Source organism: Diplotaxodon limnothrissa, linkage group LG16, assembly GCF_057381915.1.
Source record: "Diplotaxodon limnothrissa isolate DT_005_m linkage group LG16, D_limnothrissa_male_GT1.1, whole genome shotgun sequence".
In the NCBI taxonomy this organism is placed as follows: Eukaryota; Metazoa; Chordata; class Actinopteri; order Cichliformes; family Cichlidae; genus Diplotaxodon; species Diplotaxodon limnothrissa.
Genome location: NC_140611.1, coordinates 40,366,804 through 40,389,018, shown reverse-complemented (window position 1 = coordinate 40,389,018; position 22,215 = coordinate 40,366,804). Strand labels below are relative to the sequence as shown.

Here is a 22,215-nt window from a genome sequence, read left to right as displayed (position 1 = left end):
CAAAACTTCTTGAAAAGACAGTCGCCGCACAACTCCACTCATACTTCACTAATAATAATCTGCATGAACAGTTCCAGTCTGGTGTTCGTCCCTCCCACAGCACTGAAACTAATAAAAATACTCACTGATCTTCTCATGGAAGCTGACTCTGGTTTACTCTCCATTCTTATTCTCCTCGATCTCACTGCTGCCTTTGATACTCCTCAGTAGGCTCGCCTCCATCGGTCTCTCCCATATCCCACTAGCTTTAAATCGCACTCAGTTTATTCGACTTAAATCCTTCACTTCTCAGCCCTTTCCTCTGGTTGCAGGCGTGCAGGGATCTGTCCTGGGGCCCCTTTGTTTCATTATCTAGCTTCTTCCGCTTGGACACATTTCACTGCTATGCCGATGACACCCAGCTGTATCTGTCCACTAAACCTGATTCTGCTCTCCCCCGTCCTCTCTCACCCTCTGCTTAGCTGAACTAAATTCATGGTTCTCTTCCAATTTTCTCAAACTCAACAGTAACAAATCCTCCTGGTCGGCACTAAACAAACACTGTCCACAACTAACAGCTTTTCTGTTACAGTCTCCGTTTCTCCATGTGTGAAAAGTCTGCGTGTCATCGGCGATGGTACTCGATCTTTTAGCTCCCACATCAGTAACGTCTCTCAGTCCGCATATTTCCAACTCCGTAACCTTAATCGTCTCCGTCCTTTTCTCGCCCCACATGCCGCTGCCATCCTTGTTCATAGCCCGGTCACTTCCCGGATCGATTACAGCAACTCTCTTCTTTTTGGTCGTAGTCAAAAATCTATCCATCAGCTTCAGCGTGTCCAGAACTCTGCTGCTCGTATCATCACCAGGACTCTTTCTATGGTAAATGGCCTGTATTTATATAGCGCTTTACTAGTCCCTAAGGACCCCAAAGCGCTTTACACACTCCAAAGTGTGGGGAGGGCTGCTTTTAACTATGTAAAGCACTTTGTGCTACATTTTTTCTGTATGAAAAGTGCTTTATAAATAAAGATTGATTGATTTACATATTCAGTCATCCACCCATTCACACACTGGTGATGTGACCAGAAGCCAGTGAAGCAGCCACAGCCACCCTGGGGCGCACTGACAGAGGCGAGGCTGCCGGACACTGGCGCCACTGGGCCCTCTGACCACCACCAGTAGGCAACGGGTGAAGTGTCTTGCCCAAGGACACAACGACCGAGACTGTCCAAGCCGGGGCTCGAACCGGCAACCTTCCGATTACAAGGCGAACTCCCAACTCTTGAGCCACGATCACCCATGCACCACGTCAGCCCTGCTCTGCAGCAGCTTCACTGGCTTCTGGTTAAATACCGCATCAATTTCAAGATACTTTTGTGCACATTCAAGGCTACCCATCATCTCTCGCCTTCATACCGCTCTGGTTCAGATCACCGTCCCTTCCCCCCGGCTAGCCACCGTGGGGCGCAAGGCTTTCTGCTGCTCTGCCCCCCATCATCCCTTCCTCCTGAGATAAGAAACATCACTTCCCTCCCTCTTTTTAAGTCCAGACTCAAACTTCTACATAAATGTTTCCATCCTGCTACTTTCATTTATTTTATTTATTTGTTCAATGTTTTATCCTTATTATCTTGTAAATTGTTATGTTTGCTGTTGTTATTGCTTGTGTACAGTGTCCTTGAGTGCTTCGAAAGGCGCTTTGTTAAATAAAACAATTATGATTATGATTATTATTCCATCCATCCATTCGCTTCGGCTTGTCACGGGGGCGCTGGAGCCTATCCCAGCGGTCATAGGGCGAGAGGCGGGGTACACCCTGGACAGGTCGCTAGTCTGTCGCAGGGCTGACACACAGGGACAGACAACCATTCACTCCCACATTCACACCTATGGGCAATTTGGATTCATCAATTAACCTATCCCCACAAACTATTATTATTATTATTATTATTATTATTATTATTATTATTATTATTATTATTATTTATTTATTTATTATGACGTTTTTTCAGAATTTTAAATTTTTGGATATTTTTGAACAGTGTTTTTTAGCAGGTGAGTGTCTGAACCCAAATAATGAATTAATTAAGCTTAATTATGAATTAAAATCACGAATGAGTTTTATTTAAAAACACAAAGGAGTTGAATTCATTGCTGGAGAAAATGAGGTTAAAGCGGAAAAAGCAGCCCAGTGATAGAAACCTGCCCGTGTGTGAAAGAGAGCAGCTCGATCAGCTGAATAATAAATTAGTAAAGTGAAATTTATTCTGTTGATATGACCAAAGGTTTTCACTCATTTCTAAAAACACATCTGCAGAAAATTCTTAAATATTTTATTATGATGTAGCTTCTCAAAGTGAATCAAGGCTGGAAGTTTGTGGACAATAAAAAATAAAAACGGTATTTTTCCCTGATTTCATCAGTTTGACACTCGGAGTTATTCAGTCATAGCTCAGACTCGCCGCCTGTTAGCAAACGAACCAGAATAAGTGTAATTATTATTTATAATGATTATTTAAGTGACGGCCCTGTATCTGTGTCCATGGTGACGCGTTCAGCTCGTGTTCGTGTGCAAGTGTGACGCTCGCTTTGTTTTCGGTTCCTGCAGGTGAAGACTCGGGTGGCGGGCCGAGTTCACACTTTGACCGTCCGAGACGTGAACCTGTCGGAGGCCGGCGAGGTCAAACTTACTGCCAAGGACTTCCAGACTCAGGCTCAGCTTATCGTCAGAGGTACGGCACGCGCTCAGACTGGGCTCCGAGGATCGAGGACAAAGCATTTCTAACAGGAGGCTGTGGTTACCACCTGTTAACCACGTCTGTCTCTGTACCTTTAGAGCCAGCGGTTGAGTTCACAAAGCCTCTGGAGGATCAGACGGTGGAGGAGGAAGCCACGGCCACTCTGGAGTGTGAGGTTTCCCGTGAGAATGCTGAGGTACGATGGTTCAGGGAGGGACAGGAGCTCAGAAAGACCAAGAAGTACGACACCATCGTGGACGGACGCAAGAGAGCTCTGATCATTCACGACTGCTCTCCTGAAGATGCCAAGTTGTACACATGTGATGCCAAAGACTTCAAGACTTCTTGTTTCCTGGAAGTTACACGTAAGGACCTTAACCAGGCTTTAATCTTTCAAATCTGCTGTCGCACCTCCAGCTGAGGTAAAGCATAACTGTGCTCATGCTGTGGCCTTTTCCATTCACAGCTCCGTATGTTGAGTTTACAAAGCCTCTGCAGGATGTTGAGGTCAGAGAGAAGGAGTCTGCCAAGTTTGAATGTGAAGTTTCTCGTGAGTCTGCCAAGGTGAGCTCAGCAGGATGCAAACAGTCGCTGCTGTCCTGTCGATCAGACTGAAACCGCTCTCACACTCTCGACTAACCCTTGTGTCGTCATTTTTCAAGGTTCGCTGGTTCAAGGACGGTGGCGAGATCAGGAAAGGAAAGAAGTACGAGATCATCGCCAAGGGAGTCCAGAGAATCCTTATCATCCACAAGTCTGTGTTTGATGATGAAGCCGAGTACGAATGTGACGCGAGAACCTCCAAGACCTCTGGCATACTCACCGTCATCGGTGAGGAACATTATTCATCTATTTCAGGGGTAGGCAACTCCAGGCCTCGAGTGCCGGTGTCCTGCAGGTTTTAGATGTGTCCATGATCCATCACAGCTGATTTAAAGGGCTAAATGACTCCTCAGCATTTCTTGAAGTTCTCCAGAGGCCTGGTAATGAACTAACCATGTGATTCAGGTGTGTTGAACCCGGGGTGCAATCTAAAACCTGCAGGACACCGGCACTCGAGGCCTGGAGTTGCCCACCCCTGATTTATTTCATGTGTTTGATTCATGTTGAATTTCCAGTTTCACCAACCTTCCAATGAGAAAAAAAGTGACGTTTTTATTCATGTCAGCCACAGATGTTTGTTCTGCTGGAAAATAAAACGTCATTCACTGATGACGGTCAGCTTTCTAACCACTGCAGGAAATTTCTCTGCTGAAGAAATATTCTTGTAAAAACTATAAACATATGATTTTAGGCTCGACTTAATAGATGGATATTTCTCTGTAAATGAACTCCTGGTGCTCGTGTTTCCTTCAGAGGAGGCAGCCAGGTTTACAAAGAACCTGTCCAACGTGGAGGGAACAGAGACGAACACCGTGAAGATGATCTGCGAAGTGTCGAAGGCCGGCGCTGAGGTTACCTGGTATCGAGGGGACGAGGAGCTCCCAGAGGGAGGTCGCTACGACCAACAGACGGACGGACGCAAGAGGATCCTGATCATCCGGGACCTGAGGATGGAGGACGCTGGTGATTACAACTGCAGGCTGAGTCCCACCATCAGGACATCCGCCACGCTCAAACTCAACGGTAAAACACGTCGCTTACTTTTTGATTTTATAGAAGAAACTGAAGTCACCAATTACCTACCCGAGTCATTATTTTCTTTGTAATGATTTCAAAAGCAATCTGAAGAGCAAAACAAAGAACGTGGAGAAATCCACTAATCCACCAAACCTTAACTCCGCCTTCTTCTCCTTTGCAGAACTGGCAGCCGAGTTCCTCGCTCGGCCTCAGAACCAGGAAGTGGTGGAGGGCGAGAAGGCAGAGTTCTCCTGCTCTGTCTCCAAAGACACCTACGAAGTAAAATGGTTCAGAGGAGACAAAGAGATAGAAGCTGGAGACAAGTACGGCATCATCAGTGAAGGAAAACGAAGAGCTCTTATTGTGAAAAGCTGTGAGCTGAAGGATGAGGGAGGCTACACTGCACACATTGGCACTGTTAAAGCCGTGGCAGATCTGCTAGTGATCGGTAAGACACTTATGGTCTTTGTCATATCTTATTACAGATTTCAGAATGCAGGTTTGGTTTTATTAAGTTTGAATTCTGTTTTAGAAAAACTGAGGATCATAACTCCGATCAAAGACACCGAGGTGAAGGAGGGAGGCGAGATCGTGTTTAACTGCGAGACCAACACGGAAGGAGCGAAGGCCAAGTGGCTGAAGAATGAGGAGACCATTTTTGAGAGCAGCAAGTACATGATGGCTCAAAGGGACAACGTCTTCTCTCTGAGGATCAGAGACGCCCAGAAGGCTGATGAGGCCGTCTATACCGTCAGCCTGACCAATCACAGAGGAGAGCTCGCCAAGTGCACTGCCAGCGCTAAAGTGGCAGGTGAGTGGGCAGTAACAGTATCTGAGTGAAGTTACAGGCTGGATTTGACTCTTTAATGAAACCAGGGCCAGCTTCCTGAGTGCTGAGTGCTTCTTTAGTTGTTCTTGTGACTCTACTGTACACACAGCCTTATTTTATTATCTGTATATGGCTCACAGTAATGTTGAAACATATTTAGGAGTTTATACAACGGCTGTCTCCATTATGTTTAATATTATAGCACCTTTTGGCAGGTCAGTGTCCTAAACCTGTTCTCAGTAATCGCAGACGTGACTCTGAAAGACAGATGGATGTGTCAGCTTTGTTATAAAGCAAAGAAAGCTGAAAATCATCTGAAGAATTCAGAATAACTGAAGTTCTGTTTCTTCCAAGAGTATCAGGACGTTTGATCCAAAGCAGCCGTTTCTTGCTCAGTGACTTTGTTGCACGTACTCCTTTGTTTCTTTACGTTCACCCTGAAATCATTTGGTCCTCCACAGAGGAGAAACTGAGGTTCTTGGAGCCAATCGAGGACAATGAGACTCAGGAGAAGAAGACCGTCAGCTTCGTCTGTAAGGTGAACAGGCCCGGGGCGACGGTGAGGTGGCTGAAGGCTGGTCAGGAGGTGACACTCAGCAAACGCATCGTCTACAGAGTCGATGGCCTGAAGCACAGCCTGACCGTTAAGGACTGCATCATGGAAGACGAGGGCGAGTACACGGCCGTGGTCGGAGATGACAAATGTGCAGCTGAGCTGATCATTAGCGAGGCACCCACAGACTTCACGGCACAGCTCAAAGACCAGACCATTACAGAGTTCGAGGATGCAGAGTTCACTTGCAAGCTGAGCAAGGAGAAGGCTGCCGTCAAGTGGTACAGGGAAGGACGAGAGATTCGAGCGGGCCCCAGGTATGACAGATCTGCGTCTGCTGTTGTTTCGATCCAAAGGAACACAAATCAAATGCTAATCAACCAAGAAAATATTCAGAAAGTTAAAATTTGGGATACGTGGTCATGACAGAGGATTACAAAAGCCTGAAGCTTCTGGGACCTTGTGTTACCTTTGATTTAAAATAAAGTGCAGTGGTGTACAGAGGCAAAATTACACAGCTGATGCTGTTATCTAAGTCTTATAGTATCATATACATGACTGTACCAAGTTCCTGATGTTTGTTGTGTTTTTACAGATATCAAATGGAAAAAGAAGGAAAGACGTGCAGACTGATCATTAAGGTGTGCAGGCCTGATGACGAGTGTGAATATGCCTGTGGTGTGGATGAGAGGAGGACGAGAGCGAGGCTCTTTGTTGAAGGTGAGATGTTTGTTTCTTTTTGTCTTCAAAAGCAAAGATTTATTCGACGAATCTTCTTGTGAGATGTGTTTTTATGTTGCGCAGAGACCCCAGTGGAAATCATCAGACCACCGCAGGACGTGTTCGAACCTCCGGGTTCAGACATCGTGTTTGAGGTGGAGCTCAACAAAGACAGGGTGGAGGTGAAGTGGATGAGGAACAACATGATCATCGTCCAGGGAGACAAATACCAGATGATCAGCGAGGGTAAAGTCCACAGACTGCAGGTCTGTGAAATTAGACCCAGAGATCAGGGAGAGTACAGGATCGTGGCCAAAGACAAGGATGCCCGGGCCAAGCTGGAGCTGGCAGGTGAGTCAACTTCACATGCAAACAGGTAGTGAAACGCATTTCAAGAAATGTTAAAGAAATCACTGATTTAACAGACTTTTAGAAAGTTGTAAACAAACAAATCTTTTCTTGACACTTTATGAAGCATCCAAGTTGTTTTGGGAATATAGTTGTAGACGCAAAGCATAACACGCAGTTTTATTTTAAGATGATATCCACCAGTTTGGACTGCTCTGTGTTATGCAGGGCGAATTAAACAGTACAAATTTCTCCTCTGTCTCTCCTGCAGCTGTTCCAAAGATTAAAACCACCGACCAGAACCTGGTGACAGATGCCGGTAAACCCTTTGTCATGACTGTGCCTTATGACGCGTACCCTCGTGCTGATGCCGAGTGGTTTTTTGAAGGCACCAGTCTTCCTGTCCAGAATATTGACACCTCTTTGGACAAGACCGAGTACCGCCTGAAGAGCCCTGCCAAGGAGGACCAGGGCCGGTACAAGGTGGTAATTAAGAACAAGCATGGTGAGGGTGAAGCCTTTATCAACCTGGATGTGATTGGTGAGTCTGTGATCAGATAACTGCTCAGTCCTCTGTCGGAGGATATCACCAGAGTTTCTGAGTGTTGTCCTGGTGGTTTTCCAGATGTACCGGGACCCATCAAGAACCTGAGAGTGGTTGACACTGTTGATGGCGAGGTCAGTTTGGCCTGGGAGGAACCTGAGAATGACGGTGGCAGCAAGATTATCGCCTATGTTGTAGAAAGACGGGATGTGAAGCGCAAGACCTGGACTGTGGCTACAGACCGTGCTGACACTCCAGAGTACTGTGTCAGTGGCCTGCAGAAGGAATCCTTTTACCTCTTCAGAGTCTGTGCTCGAAACAGAGTTGGCAGCGGACCCGCTGTTGCAACCGAAGATGCCGTCCAGGCCAAAAACAAGTTTGGTAAGCAACACCCCGAGATCCCCGCTCCACTAATCCTAACCCCATCTCCACACTCGTCCTAATCATGTCCGTCACATTTTTGTTTCCTAACTTTAGATGTTCCAGATGCTCCTGAAAATGTTGCAGTAGAGTCAGTGAACAAGTTTGGTGCCACCATCACTTGGGAGCCCCCCAAGTTTGACGGTGGCTCTGAGATCACTGCTTATGTGATTGAGCTCCGTGACAGAACATCTGTTAAGTGGGAGGCAGCCTTAGTCTGTGCTGCCGATGACCGCTTGGCTATGCTGAACGACGTGGTGGAGTACAAGGAGTACATCTTTAGAGTCCGAGCAGAGAACAAGGCTGGCATCGGCAGGCCCAGTGCTGCCACCCACCCCGTCAAGATCATGGATCCCATCGGTGAGCTCACTCTCAATGTTTCTATCTAAGTCCTGTGTAGAAATATCAAACAGTCTGATTTTGCTCATGTCTTGTGCCCACAGAGAGGCCGAGCCCACCTCTGAACCTGAACTTTAGTGACCAAATCAAGACAGCAGTCACGTTGACCTGGGAGACGCCCATAAACAACGGTGGCAGCATGATTACAGGATACATCATTGAGAAATGTGAGGACGGCTCTGACAAGTGGCTCCGCTGCAACGCCAGACTGTGTCCTGACCTCTCCTACCGGGTATGCAGCCAACCTGAAGAGTCTGCCTTTATTCTGATTCAACCTCAGCGCAGTTACATTTTTCTTCCTGGTCTGGATTGTTTTGTTGTTTTCTTCAGGTGTCTGGACTAAAACCTGGTCAGAAGTACCTCTACAGAGTTTGCGCTGAGAATGCCGCCGGTGTCTCCGATCCAGCCGAGCAGCTGGGACCACTGCTTGCCGATGATCCTCATTGTGCGTGCAACAAGCATAAACTCAACCAACCACTTCTTCTTTATAAATCCAAGTAGTTCACTGGATGTGCTTTCACAACCAAATGTTTCTCTCTTGGCAGTTGGTCCAACCTTTGATCTGAGTGGCTTCAGGAAAGGCCTGGAGGTGATTGTTCCTCAGCCTCTAACAATTAGAGTTCCCATTACTGGATACCCAACCCCTGTGGCCAAGTGGACCTTTGGCGAGAAGGAGCTGACCCCAGCGGATGAGCGTGTCTCCATGGTGACGAAGCCTACGCACACGGAACTGACGATATCTCCTAGTGTTCGTCCAGACAAAGGCATCTACACCCTGCAGCTGGAGAACGACGTATCCTCTGTCTCTGGAGATATTGATGTCAACGTCATCGGTAAGAACCCATGACCATGTGATCAAGTTTAGCAATGATGGTGCTTATTTTAATAGACAGCTCATTTTATTGTGGTACAGAGACGTCTGTTACCCCCAAATCATCTAGAAACAAACCCAAAAGAAGAAAACTGATGGAAGTCTTTTTCATCTTATTTTCCCAGCATGCCCCAGTGCTCCGAAGGACTTCAAAGTGGCTGAAGTGACCCGTCAACATGTCCACTTGATGTGGGAGGCACCTGAACACGATGGAGGAAGTCCAGTGACACACTATCAGATTGAGAAGAGAGAAGTTTCTCGCAAGACATGGGCCAAGGTACTTTCAGCTCATTTCAGTAATGTCATCTTTGGCGCTGTACGTAATAAAAATATTTCAGCTCATCACAAAATGTAAACTGAGTGAATTACCTGGTTTTGTGTGAAAAAGTAACCTCCTTCTAAAAATAATACATGAATGTGCAGCTCCTTTCTGAGCTACCAACGAAAAGTTTTAGAGGTTTTCAGATGGTGCAAAATGCAGCTGCTTGCTTTTTAACTAAAACTGGAAAATTTGAGCACATTTGAGCAGATTCTAAGCTGCTCACCTACGAGGCTTTCACTGGTTTGGCACCTTCATACCTCTCTAATCTTTTGCACCTTTACAGTGGGGCAAAAAAGTATTTAGTCAGCCACCGATTGTGCAAGTTCCCCCACTTAAAATGATGACAGAGGTCAGTAATTTGCACCAGAGGTACACTTCAACTGTGAGAGACAGAATGTGAAAAAAAAATCCATGAATCCACATGGTAGGATTTGTAAAGAATTTATTCGTAAATTAGGGTGGAAAATAAGTATTTGGTCACCTCAAACATGGAAAATCTCTGGCTCTCACAGACCTGTAACGTCTTCTGTAAGAAGCTTTTCTGTCCCCCACTCGTTACCTGTATGAATGGCACCTGTTTGAACTCATCATCTGTATAAAAGACACCTGTCCACAGCCTCAAACAGTCAGACTCCAAACTCCGCCATGGCCAAGACCAAAGAGCTTTCGAAGGACACCAGGAAAAGTATTGTAGACCTGCACCAGACTGGGAAGAGGGAATCTACAATAGGCAAGCAGCTTGGTGTGAAAAAATCAACTGTGGGAGCAATCATCAGAAAATGGAAGACATACAAGACCACTGATAATCTCCCTCGATCTGGGGCTCCACGCAAGATCTCATCCCGTGGGGTCAAAATGATCATGAGAACGGTGAGCAAAGATCCCAGAACCACACGGGGGGACCTGGTGAATGACCTGCAGAGAGCTGGGACCAAAGTAACAAAGGTCACCATCAGTAACACACTACAACGGCAGGGAATCAAATCCCGCAGTGCCAGACGTGTTCCGCTGCTGAAGCCAGTGCATGTCCAGGCCCGTCTGAAGTTTGCCAGAGAGCACATGGATGATACAGCAGAGGATTGGGAGAATGTCATGTGGTCAGATGAAACCAAAGTAGAACTTTTTGGTATAAACTCAACTCGTCGTGTTTGGAGGAAGAAGAATACTGAGTTGCATCCCAAGAACACCATACCTACTGTGAAGCATGGGGGTGGAAACATCATGCTATGGGGCTGTTTTTCTGCCAAGGGGACAGGACGACTGATCCGTGTTAAGGACAGAATGAATGGGGCCATGTATCGTGAGATTTTGAGCCAAAACCTCCTTCCATCAGTGAGAACTTTGAAGATGAAACGAGGCTGGGTCTTCCAACATGACAATGATCCAAAACACACCGCCCGGGCAACAAAGGAGTGGCTCCGTAAGAAGCATTTGAAAGTCCTGGAGTGGCCTAGCCAGTCTCCAGACCTCAACCCCATAGAAAATCTGTGGCGGGAGTTGAAAGTCCGTGTTGCTCGGCGACAGCCCCAAAACATCACTGCTCTCGAGAAGATCTGCATGGAGGAATGGGCCAAAATACCAGCTACTGTGTGTGCAAACCTGGTAAAGACCTATAGTAAACGTTTGACCTCTGTTATTGCCAACAAAGGTTATGTTACAAAGTATTGAGTTGTATTTTTGTTATTGACCAAATACTTATTTTCCACCCTGATTTACCAATAAATTCTTTACAAATCCTACCATGTGGATTCATGGATTTTTTTTCACATTCTGTCTCTCACAGTTGAAGTGTACCTCTGGTGCAAATTACTGACCTCTGTCATCATTTTAGGTGGGGGAACTTGCACAATCGGTGGCTGACTAAATACTTTTTTGCCCCACTGTATGTTCCATCTCGTGCGCTCCCATCTCAGGACTCTGGCCTTCCAAAGGTTCCTAAAGCCAGAAAAAAGACAGTTGGGGAGCATGCTTTTTCTTTTCGTGCCCTGTTTTTGTGGAACAACCTCCCTCAAGATATTAGGCAGGCTGCTCTGTGGAGGGTTTTAAAGCTAAGTTGAAGACACACTTGTTCAGCCTATCCTACAGGTCTTAATTCTTTGCCTATTAGTTTTTTAAATGTTTATCATTTTTAACTCTGCTTATGTTTTTAACTTGTGTTGCTATGTATCACTTTTATTTATTTATCTCTTTATTTTCAAATCGCTGTACAGCACTTTGTTTGAAAGCGCTTTATAAATAAAGTTATTGTTATTGTTAGCAGCAGTGTTGTTAGGTTTCAGGGCCTGGCTCAAACATGGCACGTGACATGTTGGCTTTTTTATTTTTAAAAACAGAAAACATCACTTCCACAGTGTGAAATAATGTTCACAGACCCAGAAGTCTACCCAAGTCTGAGTTTATTTGCTCAGCAGTGACAGTGACATTTTTCCAGGTGGCTGCTGGCGTCCTTGACCTGGAGCACACGGTAACAGACGTGATTGAAGGAAAGGAGTATCTGTTCAGCGTCTCTGCATGCAACAAGTGCGGACCTGGAGAGCCAGCCTACATCGATGAGCCCATCAATGTCTCTTCTCCTGCAAGTGAGTGTTTTTACACTTCATGTGAAATTAATTGTCTTTGAGTGGAGAAACTGACAGATAACTAGAATCTCACCTGTTTCACGTTCACGTATTTTCTCCTGCAGCTGTACCTGATCCACCTGAGAACCTTAAGTGGCGCGATAAGAGTGCCAAGTCCATTTTCCTGTCCTGGGAGCCTCCAAAATACGATGGTGGTGCCCATATTAAAGGCTACGTGGTGGACAAGTGTCAGCGTGGTACAGACAAGTGGGAACCCTGCGGTGATCCCCTCCCTGAACTCAAGTAAGACTTAAGAACTTGTAACTGCCGGTTAAGTTTTTTGGGCCACACGTTATTAGTGTCCTGTCTTTATTTTGGTACAGCTGGATATATTATATGATTTGAACTCACAGGTTCCAGGTTACCGGCCTGGTCGAGGGCCAGTGGTACGCCTACAGAGTCAGAGCTTTTAACAAGCTGGGAGCCAGCCGACCTTGCAGGGCTACCGATGAGATCCAAGCTGTGGACGCTAAGGGTAGGACGGGTTGTGCTCTTCCAGACAGTCACATGACGCTGCAGCCACACACTGCACAAAAAGTGCAGCAGTTTAATTTATTTTTGTAATGGATTCTGCAGACTCACTCAGAAATGTGCAGCATCTCTCAGTGATACAGGAGCAAATCTTTCTTATGACAAATAAAAGAATAAGTGAGAATGTGTGGATTTTAAGGATATTACCATCAAGGTTTCAGGCATAGTTGTGATAATATAATATAAGACACATTTCATTTCTCCAAAAGGTGGAAATTCATTTGTTAAAGCAGAACAATTTTATAACTAATTGGCTTAAATAAGCAAAATTATATATAGTTCAGCCAAATAAAATGCAGTATGGCACATATCTGCCGAGAATACACAGTTTTGCATGAACAGTATTTAGAAAAAAGGAAAAAATATATATATTTAATGTACAAATATACAAATCTGGGGAAAAGAGGAATTAAATACATAAATAAATGGTGTTATGTATTTACAGTTTGGGTTATTGCATGTAAAATTAAATATTGGACAGTTGTGAGTTATCGAGGGGAAACTGAAATGAACATATATTTATAGAAGCACAAATTGAAATGAAACACAGTAATGAAGTTGGGACAACTGTGACTATGTTTAAAAATTCCTACAGAACCTCCTGAGATCCAGCTCGATGTGAAGTTGCTGGCTGGATTAACCACCAGAGCTGGCAGCAAGATTGAGCTTCCTGCAGATGTGAAAGGGAAGCCCGATCCCCGGGTGAAGTGGACCAAAGCAGACGTGGTCCTGCGGGCTGATAACCGCATTGCCATCGACACCCAGCCAGGACACTCGAAGGTTTCCATTGACAACACCACCAGAGGAGACACCGCCACCTACATCATTGAGGCAGTCAATGCCTGTGGACGAGCCACTGCCACTATTGATGTCAACATCCTGGGTACAAAAGCTGATTTCTTATCGTAGAAGACAAATGATAGCTGTGATGGCAATGAAAACATGAGAGTAAACTTCCTTTACTGTAGAAATCCTAGAGTTCCTTACAGCTACAGGATTTTCATGCTACCAGGTGATTTTAAGTTAGTCAGAAAATGGGAAAAGCATCTCCTTTTTTGATTAAAGATATGAAAATAATCTTAGCATAACATACTGGACAGACCATTTTATAGGGTTATCCTATATCGCCGAGCCTGCTAAGCAGTTGTGGCACCTCCAGATGTCTTGCATTACCATTATCTTGGTTATGATTTTAATTTTGGCCCCTCCTCTTTAGATAAACCGGGCCCTCCAGCTGCTTTAGATATCTCTGAAATCACCAACGAATCCTGCGTCCTGGCCTGGAACCCTCCCAGAGATGATGGTGGGTCTCCCATCACCAACTACATTGTGGAAAGTCGTCAGACTGACAAGGAGGAGTGGGTCAAGCTGTCAGCCACGGTGAAGCACACCACCTTCAAGGCCACCAAGCTCACAGCATTGAAAGAGTACATTTTCAGGGTCAGTGCTGAGAACCAGTATGGCATTGGTGAACCTGCAGAGCATGTGCCAATCACTGCCAAGTATTCCTTCGGTACGTTGTTTTATACTACTCTCCGGTGATTTATTTCCAGCCTGTGCAGGTGAACCGTAGATAAATCCTTTTATTTTTCATCTGTTTCAGATCCTCCGGGTCCCCCAACCAGAATCACTCCCTCTGACATCGCCAAGGACGCTGTCACTCTGACCTGGTTAGAGCCTGACGAGGATGGCGGTAGCCCCATCACTGGATACTGTATTGAGAAGTTAGATCCGGAGAGTGACAAGTGGATCAGATGTAACAAACTACCCATCACGGACACAACATTCAGGTAACTAAGTACCTGAAGGTACAAGTGGCAGGAGTGATGGTGAAAGTCCTTCAGCTAACAGTGTGGACCATTTTTTTGTCAAGCATGTTTCTAACTTTGAATTTTGGGCTGCAGGGTAAAGGGTCTCACCGCCAAGAAGAAGTACCGCTTCCGTGTTCTGGCTGAAAATCTAGCTGGACCTGGAAACCCAAGTGCAGAGACTGATCCCATCCTCATCAAAGATCCTATTGGTATGTCACATGTCAGTCAATCTACTTAGGCTGAGTCAGATGTTGTGGTATCAAGATTATAATTTCCTTATTGCAAAGCACAGCACAAAGATCAGGAAATAAAAGTATTCATATAACTCTTCTTCAGATCCTCCATGGGCTCCTGGTAAACCTGTCATCAGGGACATTGCCAAGACCTCAGCCCTGTTAGGATGGACTCGTCCAGAGCACGATGGTGGGGCTAAGATTGAAGGCTACATCATTGAGTTCCAGAAGGCTGGAAGCGAGGAATGGATCAAGATTGCAGAGGATGTTCCTCAGACTGAGCATCAGCTGAAGGGTCTAATAGAAAAGCAAGAATACTCTTTCAGAGTCAGGGCCGTCAATAAGGCTGGTGAGAGCGAGCCCAGTGAGCCCAGCGACCCCGTGGTCTGCAAGGAGAGACTCTGTAAGTTGATACCAGTGTGAGCAGTGGGCAGCAAATGACGTCTGTAGAGGTTATAGACTATAAAATATAAGCTATCAAGAGTTGTTTTCATTTGGAAAACCATACGACCTTGAATTTAATTTTTTAAAGTAAAAGTCTTTGTGTTTGCTTCAATAGATCCTCCATCAGCTCCTCAGTGGCTGGAGGTGGCGAACATCACCAAAATTAACGCAGACCTAAAGTGGCAGCCTCCCAGCAGTGATGGCGGCTCACCCATCACCAACTACGTGGTTGAAAAGAGGGACGTGAGGCGGAAGGCGTGGCAGACTGTCGATACCACCGTCAAGGAACAGAAGTATACGGTTACCCCTCTCAACGAAGGATCGCTGTATGTGTTCCGGGTTGCTGCAGAGAATGCCGTTGGGATGGGTGAATTTTGCGAGCTGGAGGATGCCGTTCTTGCCAAGGACACTTTTAGTGAGTTTTTTAAGTCAGCATTGGTCTTCCCCTTTTAATTTACTTCTTTGTGAAACCCAAGGAACCACTATCTCTACGTGTTAATGCTTTTCACTTTTTCTCCAGCAACTCCTGGACCTCCTTATGCACTGACAGTGGTGGAAGTCACCAAGAGACACGTGGAGCTGAAGTGGGAACCTCCCAATAGCGATGGTGGAAGACCAATAACAAAGTAAGACAAACTGCTGTAAAGCCATTCAGACGAGAACAATTATAGGACACTTTTTGGTGGGTTTTTCCATAAAGCAGCGCATTCAGGCTTTCAGTAAGAGAACTCTAAAGTGAGACAAAAGACGTGGTTTATCTCATACTGTTCAAGAGCTGTACTTGACAAACACCATCTGCCTAACAGGTATGTGATTGAGAAGAAAGAAAAGGTGGGAACTCGCTGGCTGAAGTGCTGCAAAACTCCGGACAGAAAGACTCAGTTCAAGGTAACGGATGTTGATGAAGGTTCAGAAGTGCAGTTCCAGGTCAGAGCTGAGAACGAGGCTGGAGTTGGAGATCCAAGTGAACCCACCGTGATTCTCACCATTGAAGATCCAACCAGTAAGATACTTTTAACTGTATTTCTTTATTCTTTTGGTGCTCAGTGTATTTAAGCAGGGATATCCCCCCAAAATAACCCCAACAATAATAAAATAAGGACAAAAAGTTGTTGACTTTCTGCAGATAAATGCATGAAACCTCCTTCCTCTCCAGGTGCACCATCACCTCCACTTGAAGTGGTCATCCCTGATGCCAGCAGGGAGCACATCAATGTCACCTGGAAGCCTCCGGTCAAGGACGGGGGTTGTCCTGTCACTGGGTACCATGTGGAGGTGGCAGAAGCCCGTCCAGAACTAAAGTGGCTCAGGGTCAACAGCAGACCCATCAAGGAGCTAAATTTCAGGATAGATGATGGAATCAAACCTGAGAAAAAGTATGTCATTAGGGTTCGGGCCATCAACTCTGTCGGAGTCAGTGATCCCTCTGATGTCTCTGATAAGGTCGCCACCAAAGATCCTGACTGTAAGCAAGGACGGAATTCAACTTTAGAACTTCAGAAGAAGTGAACTTAAAGCACCGATAATACAAATCTAAGTAATAATCCTGTGTTCTTCTCACAAGGTGCTCCAACCATGGATTTGGAAGCAAAGGACGTGATAGTGGTTGAAGGTGAGAAGCTGCACCTGAATATTCCCTACAGGGCAATCCCGACACCCAAGATGGTTTGGCAGAAGGACACTGTGGAGTGTAAGGCCGGTGACCGGCTCTCCCTGACAGTGGAGATGAACAGCGCCCACCTGGAGCTGCTCAAGTGCAGCCGCGGTGATGCTGGCGCCTATGCCATCACTCTGGAAAACAGTCTGGGAACTGCCACTGGAACCGTCAATGTCAAAGTCATCGGTAAGGCGATTCGATGCTTAGGACATATAACGCTGTTAATATGCCGTTCAGCGATGGTGTCCTCTGCAAACCAAATTTAAAGTTTACCACCAACAATTTCCAAGTTTGGATTTAGATCCATTCTTAGTCTAAAAGTCCTCAAGCAGACTCACTATTCACTATCAGACACAGACACTCTGCAGCAATCTTCTTAAACAGTTTTGCTTCTTTCCCAAACCGTGTAGGACTCCCTGGTCAGTGTAAAACTATCACCTCCAGTGACGTCACCAAGAACAGCTGCAAGGTCAGCTGGGAAGCTCCAGAGGATGATGGCGGCACCCCCATTGTCAGCTATACCCTGGAGCGCCGTGAAGCGTCCAAAAAGACTTACATGCCTGTTATGTCAGGAGAAAATGTCCTAACAAGTACTGTCAAAGATCTCTTTGTCAACTGTGAGTACTACTTCAGGGTGAAAGCTGTCAACAAGGTCGGAGCGGGACAATATCTGGAGTTACAAAACCCGGTCATTATAGAGGAAATAAAACGTAAGTTTCATTTTATGTTCAACAACTAAAATCTGTTTTATTGCTTTGAGCATTAACATTACCATTTCACATAAAGTTTAGTCTGAAAAAGCACATGAATACTTTCCAAACTATGCTGCAAGTGAAATGATCTTCATAAACTGTCCCGTCAATACAAAAATGAGGACCGATTTAGTCAGGTGATTCTGATACAGGACAACTGACAGGGGGTCCAAGCAGATCAAGTGTAACTCCTAAAATATGAGGCATAAACAACTGGAACATCAAAACATCAGACATTGACTCTGTTGTTAATATTGATTGCACAGAGAAACCAGACCCACCCATCCAAGTGGAGGCTCATGACCCAACGTCCAAGTCCATCACAGTCACCTGGAAGGCTCCAGACTACGATGGCGGCTGTCCCATCCAGGGCTACATCATAGAGAAGATCGAGAAGGACGGCGACCGCTACGAGAGGGTCACACCAAGCCTGGTCCCTGGTTTCTCCTACGTGGTGATGGGCCTAAAGGAGGACATGGAGTACCAGTTCAGGGTCAGAGCTGAGAATGCTGCCGGAGTCAGCGAGCCGTCACGCAGCTCACAGCCCATCAAGGCTGCAGACCCTGTTGGTGTGTGAAAGTCAAATGCGCTAACATCAGTGACTGTCACAAGTAAATGTGTATTTATGTTGGAGCTAACATGTCAAAATCGTTCATTCCTTGCAGAAAAACCCAAGGTCACCCTGCACGCCCGTGTTCAATCTGGGCTCTGCATCAAGAAAGGTGAGGAAATCTGCATTGACGCCTACATCTCTGGCTCCCCATATCCCAAAGTCACCTGGCTGAGAAATGATGAGGATGTCACCAAAGAGCCCACCAAGAAGTTCATTCCTGTTATCAAGAAGAAGAAGACCAAAGCCAAGGTTTGTGTCTTCACTGAGACATCTGAAAGTCCTGAATGTTTCAAGTGTTTCAACCTTTCTGATTTCTTGCTGCAGGTTCCAGAACCAGAGGAGGAGTTTGTGACTCCCCTGCGTGAGCGTCTGGGTATAGACCAGACCAAGAAGGGACAATCTGCACTGATGATCCGTGATGCCGTCAGAACCGATCACGGCAGCTTCACTATCAAGGTGGAAAACACACATGGTGTTGCCACCGCTTCCTGCGTCGTCAACGTCCTAGGTAATAAAGTTTACCGATTAACTGGAGGCCACATGATTAGATTTCATAACTGGTATATTCACACAGTTAAAAGCGTCTGTGAGCTTCTCCATTATATGCAAGGAATCACAACAGATCCACATATTTAACTTTGGCACAGTGTTTCTGACATAAGCCTACCTGGGATTCTTTCTTCTCCCAAGTTCAGAAATTGACTTCAGTTCAGATTTTTTTCTTATAGAACCAATTCTTAACAATAGTCGGCTCAAACCACTTTTCAGGCAGGGAGTGCAATATCAAAGAGAAAACCTCAACAATCTTGATTAGGCAAACATGTTTACTACAGAGCCGCTAGCAGAGTTAAACAATTATTCATTTCCAAAATGCCATTGAGATTAAACATTGGCTTGACTGTCTTGTATTGCAGACAAACCTGGTGCTCCGATTAACTTCACCTTTGATGAGATCAGGAACACGTCGGTCATCTGTAACTGGGAGCCTCCTGAGGATGATGGTGGCAGCGAGATCCTGAACTACATTCTGGAGAAGAAAGACAACAAGAAGGACGAGACTGGCTGGATCACCGTCACTTCTACCCTGAAGGGCACCAGCTGCCCCGTCACCAAGCTCATCGAAGGGAAGGAGTACATCTTCAGAGTCACTGCTGAAAACAAGTATGGCTGTGGTCCCCCGTGCATCTCCGAACCACTCGTCGCCAAGAACCAGTTCAGTGAGTAAAAGCATAAAAATAATAAAGACTGTGATGACTGATAACAATCAGCTGTAAAAAAACAAACAAACTTCAAAAGTAATTATACCTCCTTTTTTTAATGTAATTTAGTGGTAATTTAAGGGTGTCACAATAACGTATTTTGGACTTTAAAAATATAAAAAATACACAAATTTCTTAAAATTGATTCTTTATATTTTGTAAGAATAATTTGCATTTATTAACAGATGCAAAAATGTCTGAATTACTGCAGTTACTGGTATTTCTTTAAAACATGTTCTATGTCACATATGAAAATAAGCATCTATGCAGTATGTAAATAAAATCAGTGTGTTATTTATAAATCTGTTTAGCTTTTATTTTTAATTATTTCATGTATTCAACATTTTGTGCTTTCAATTATAGGTAATTTTTTCCGTTCCGCAAAGGTTGATTCTGTTCATCTGGACATTTCAGCGGGAGAAACATTTTGTCACTCATCCAGGTGACGTCTTCAGTCTCAGCTGACTGCAGGTCTCAATCTTATAAACAGTACATTTGCATAATGACTGAAACCAGCCCACTGAAGGAACAATGGGCTGGGAGGTCAGTTCACTGATCATTAATATACAATTTGACATGATCATTGAACAACCACTGATCCATGGCCATGAGTCCCACTCACAGAGAGTTGAGGAATGGCTGCAATCACAGCATTGTAAGATGGAGACAGATGGACACTTAGGCCCCTCCTCGATTCAGAGATGGTCTTTCCCTTTTAAGTAAATGGCCTCCTCCTAAACGGTTGTCCTTCTCTCCTGGATCGGCTGGAGCTTTCTTTGACAAAAGTCCAGCTGGGATAACCACATTTACTCAGGGCCTTCTTGATGTTCTTCTGCCTCCCTGGCTGCTGTGTCAGTGGGGATGGTGTTCGCTCTGTGTTGTAGCGTCCTGATGACGCCCAGTTTGTGCTCCAGTGGATGATGAGAGTCAAACCTTAGATACTGATCTGTATGTGCAGGTTTACGGTACACGTCAGCTTTTAGATGTCCCCCATTACTGATGGAAATCTCACAGTCTAAGAAGGCTAACCTGCCACTGTCCATATCCTCCCTGGTGAATTTGATGTGTCGGTCCACCGAGTTAATGTGATCCGTGAAATGTGGTACGTCCTGAGATTTGATTGTCACCCAGGTGTCATCCACATACCTGAACCAATGGCTTGGTGGTGTTCCAGGGTAGGATAGCAAAGCCCTCTTTTCCACTTCTTCCATGTACAAATTGGCCACGATGGGTGAAACTGGGAGCCCATGGCACCCATGTTTCTGCCTGTAGCACTGACTCTTGTATGTGAAATAGGTGGAATGAAGACACAGTTCCAAAAGCAAACTCTTAGGTTTATATTGTTGGATTGTCATTTATGCTTAGAAATATATAAGCGCTCGTCTCGGGCATCTCCCTCGTGCACGTCATCATACAAAGAGCTCTGGTGACTTGTTTTTGCTGTTGTAGTAGAATTGTCTCGTACCAGCAATAGGTCTGTGCTAGACAAACCTATCACAAACACACTTGGTCGATGCTGAGATTGATCCTGTTGCTGAGGTTGGGGTCATCCTGTAATCTCTTATGAACTACCTCCGGTGCTTCAGTGACTGGCACACAAGTGAAGAGAGATGTAACATCATACGAGACCATGGTTTGATCTGCCTCCATGATGGCATCTCTCACCTTCTCAACAAAATCCAGGGTGTAAGTGTCCATCTGTCACCATCTTACATGCTGTGATTGCAGCCATTCCCCAGCTCTCTGTGAATGGGACTCATGGCCATGGATCAGTGGTTGTTGATCGATTGTCAATGCATATTAATGATCATAAACTGATCACAGTCCATTGGTGCTGGTTTCAGTCATTGTACAAATGTGCTGTTTATAAGGTTGGAGACCTCAGGTCACCTGATGATGATGAAACGTTTCTCGCACTGAAAAAATCCAGGTGAACAGAATCAACCTTTTGGGATTTACTAGCTGGATGACTGAGTGTGCATCCAGACAATATTTCACATTATCCATTTTTAAATACTAAAAGTTAAATACATCCTTAAAATACTCATTAATTCAATTTTTAATGATCAGTTACAGGTTATAGTGAAGTTAAAAAATATGGAAACAATTTAACATGATTGACATAAACTGACTTTTAGTTTCTGTTAAAACAAATGATATGTTAAAGCAGTTGTTTTTCTTTATACAACCAGCAACATTGTTTGACTCTGGCACAATATGGCACAACCTTATGGCCATATTGTGAAGGTAACAATGAAGACATCTCTTCCCTGTGTTCGTCAAATGTGCAAAGACCGTTAAATATAAAGTCACCTATATTCTCCTTTGTGCTCAGGTCCTCCTGATGCTCCCAACACTCCCAGAGTCCACGAGGTGACGGCAAGCACCGCGCACATCTCCTGGCATGAGCCAAAGGACAATGGAAGCCCCATCCTGGGTTACTGGATCGAGAGGAAGGAGGTGAACAGCAAACACTGGACCAGAGTCAACCGAGCCCTCCTCAACTCTCTCGAGGTGAAGGTGACTGGCCTGATGGAGGGCTTGACCTACATCTTCAGGGTCTGTGCTGAGAATCTGGCTGGCCCCGGGCCCTTCAGTGATCCGACCGATCGCATTGTCGCCATGGATGAAATCCGTGAGTGCAATACCAAAAGAGAACTTCAAAGAGAAAGCTCACATTTTCTTAAGTGTAGCATCAGATTTTTTGGTTTGATCTACTTCTTTCTAGTCATCACACCTGAGATGAGTAAAGTTAACACATTCTTATGACCGATAAAGATGTTTCAAAAGTTGTCCTGCAAAGTTTATTAAATCTTCAAAATCTTCATCGACAAGAAATTATTTTAGTCTTTTTAATTATCAAAATTATGAATGACACATTTCTCATAAATAGAGAAAACTGCATATATGCTGCTGAAGGAAGAACTTGATTGTGTAACAGTAAAGACCAA

The 22,215-nt window shown here is 45.1% G+C and overlaps 1 protein-coding gene across 5 annotated transcripts in view; it reads left to right on the top strand.

Annotated features, from left to right (window-relative positions):
- Window positions 1-22,215, top strand: part of LOC146616718 (titin-like) — a 175,934-nt gene that overhangs the window by 76,885 nt on the left and 76,834 nt on the right. For all 5 annotated transcript variants that reach the window (XM_085373943.1, XM_085373942.1, XM_085373941.1 and 2 more), the window contains 36 exons: window positions 2,591-2,714; window positions 2,819-3,085; window positions 3,187-3,284; window positions 3,383-3,551; window positions 4,077-4,346; window positions 4,522-4,788; window positions 4,873-5,151; window positions 5,631-6,039; window positions 6,318-6,442; window positions 6,527-6,793; window positions 7,062-7,331; window positions 7,416-7,715; window positions 7,812-8,114; window positions 8,198-8,385; window positions 8,484-8,598; window positions 8,699-8,986; window positions 9,150-9,301; window positions 11,778-11,925; window positions 12,030-12,207; window positions 12,318-12,439; window positions 13,091-13,378; window positions 13,712-14,008; window positions 14,099-14,285; window positions 14,400-14,515; window positions 14,643-14,942; window positions 15,099-15,398; window positions 15,504-15,609; window positions 15,790-15,986; window positions 16,140-16,448; window positions 16,548-16,826; window positions 17,051-17,350; window positions 17,659-17,961; window positions 18,058-18,254; window positions 18,330-18,513; window positions 18,920-19,222; window positions 21,600-21,899. In XM_085373943.1, the coding sequence (XP_085230069.1) occupies window positions 2,591-2,714; window positions 2,819-3,085; window positions 3,187-3,284; window positions 3,383-3,551; window positions 4,077-4,346; window positions 4,522-4,788; window positions 4,873-5,151; window positions 5,631-6,039; window positions 6,318-6,442; window positions 6,527-6,793; window positions 7,062-7,331; window positions 7,416-7,715; window positions 7,812-8,114; window positions 8,198-8,385; window positions 8,484-8,598; window positions 8,699-8,986; window positions 9,150-9,301; window positions 11,778-11,925; window positions 12,030-12,207; window positions 12,318-12,439; window positions 13,091-13,378; window positions 13,712-14,008; window positions 14,099-14,285; window positions 14,400-14,515; window positions 14,643-14,942; window positions 15,099-15,398; window positions 15,504-15,609; window positions 15,790-15,986; window positions 16,140-16,448; window positions 16,548-16,826; window positions 17,051-17,350; window positions 17,659-17,961; window positions 18,058-18,254; window positions 18,330-18,513; window positions 18,920-19,222; window positions 21,600-21,899 (8,305 nt within the window). The remainder of the gene's footprint in view (window positions 1-2,590; window positions 2,715-2,818; window positions 3,086-3,186; window positions 3,285-3,382; window positions 3,552-4,076; window positions 4,347-4,521; window positions 4,789-4,872; window positions 5,152-5,630; window positions 6,040-6,317; window positions 6,443-6,526; window positions 6,794-7,061; window positions 7,332-7,415; window positions 7,716-7,811; window positions 8,115-8,197; window positions 8,386-8,483; window positions 8,599-8,698; window positions 8,987-9,149; window positions 9,302-11,777; window positions 11,926-12,029; window positions 12,208-12,317; window positions 12,440-13,090; window positions 13,379-13,711; window positions 14,009-14,098; window positions 14,286-14,399; window positions 14,516-14,642; window positions 14,943-15,098; window positions 15,399-15,503; window positions 15,610-15,789; window positions 15,987-16,139; window positions 16,449-16,547; window positions 16,827-17,050; window positions 17,351-17,658; window positions 17,962-18,057; window positions 18,255-18,329; window positions 18,514-18,919; window positions 19,223-21,599; window positions 21,900-22,215) is intronic.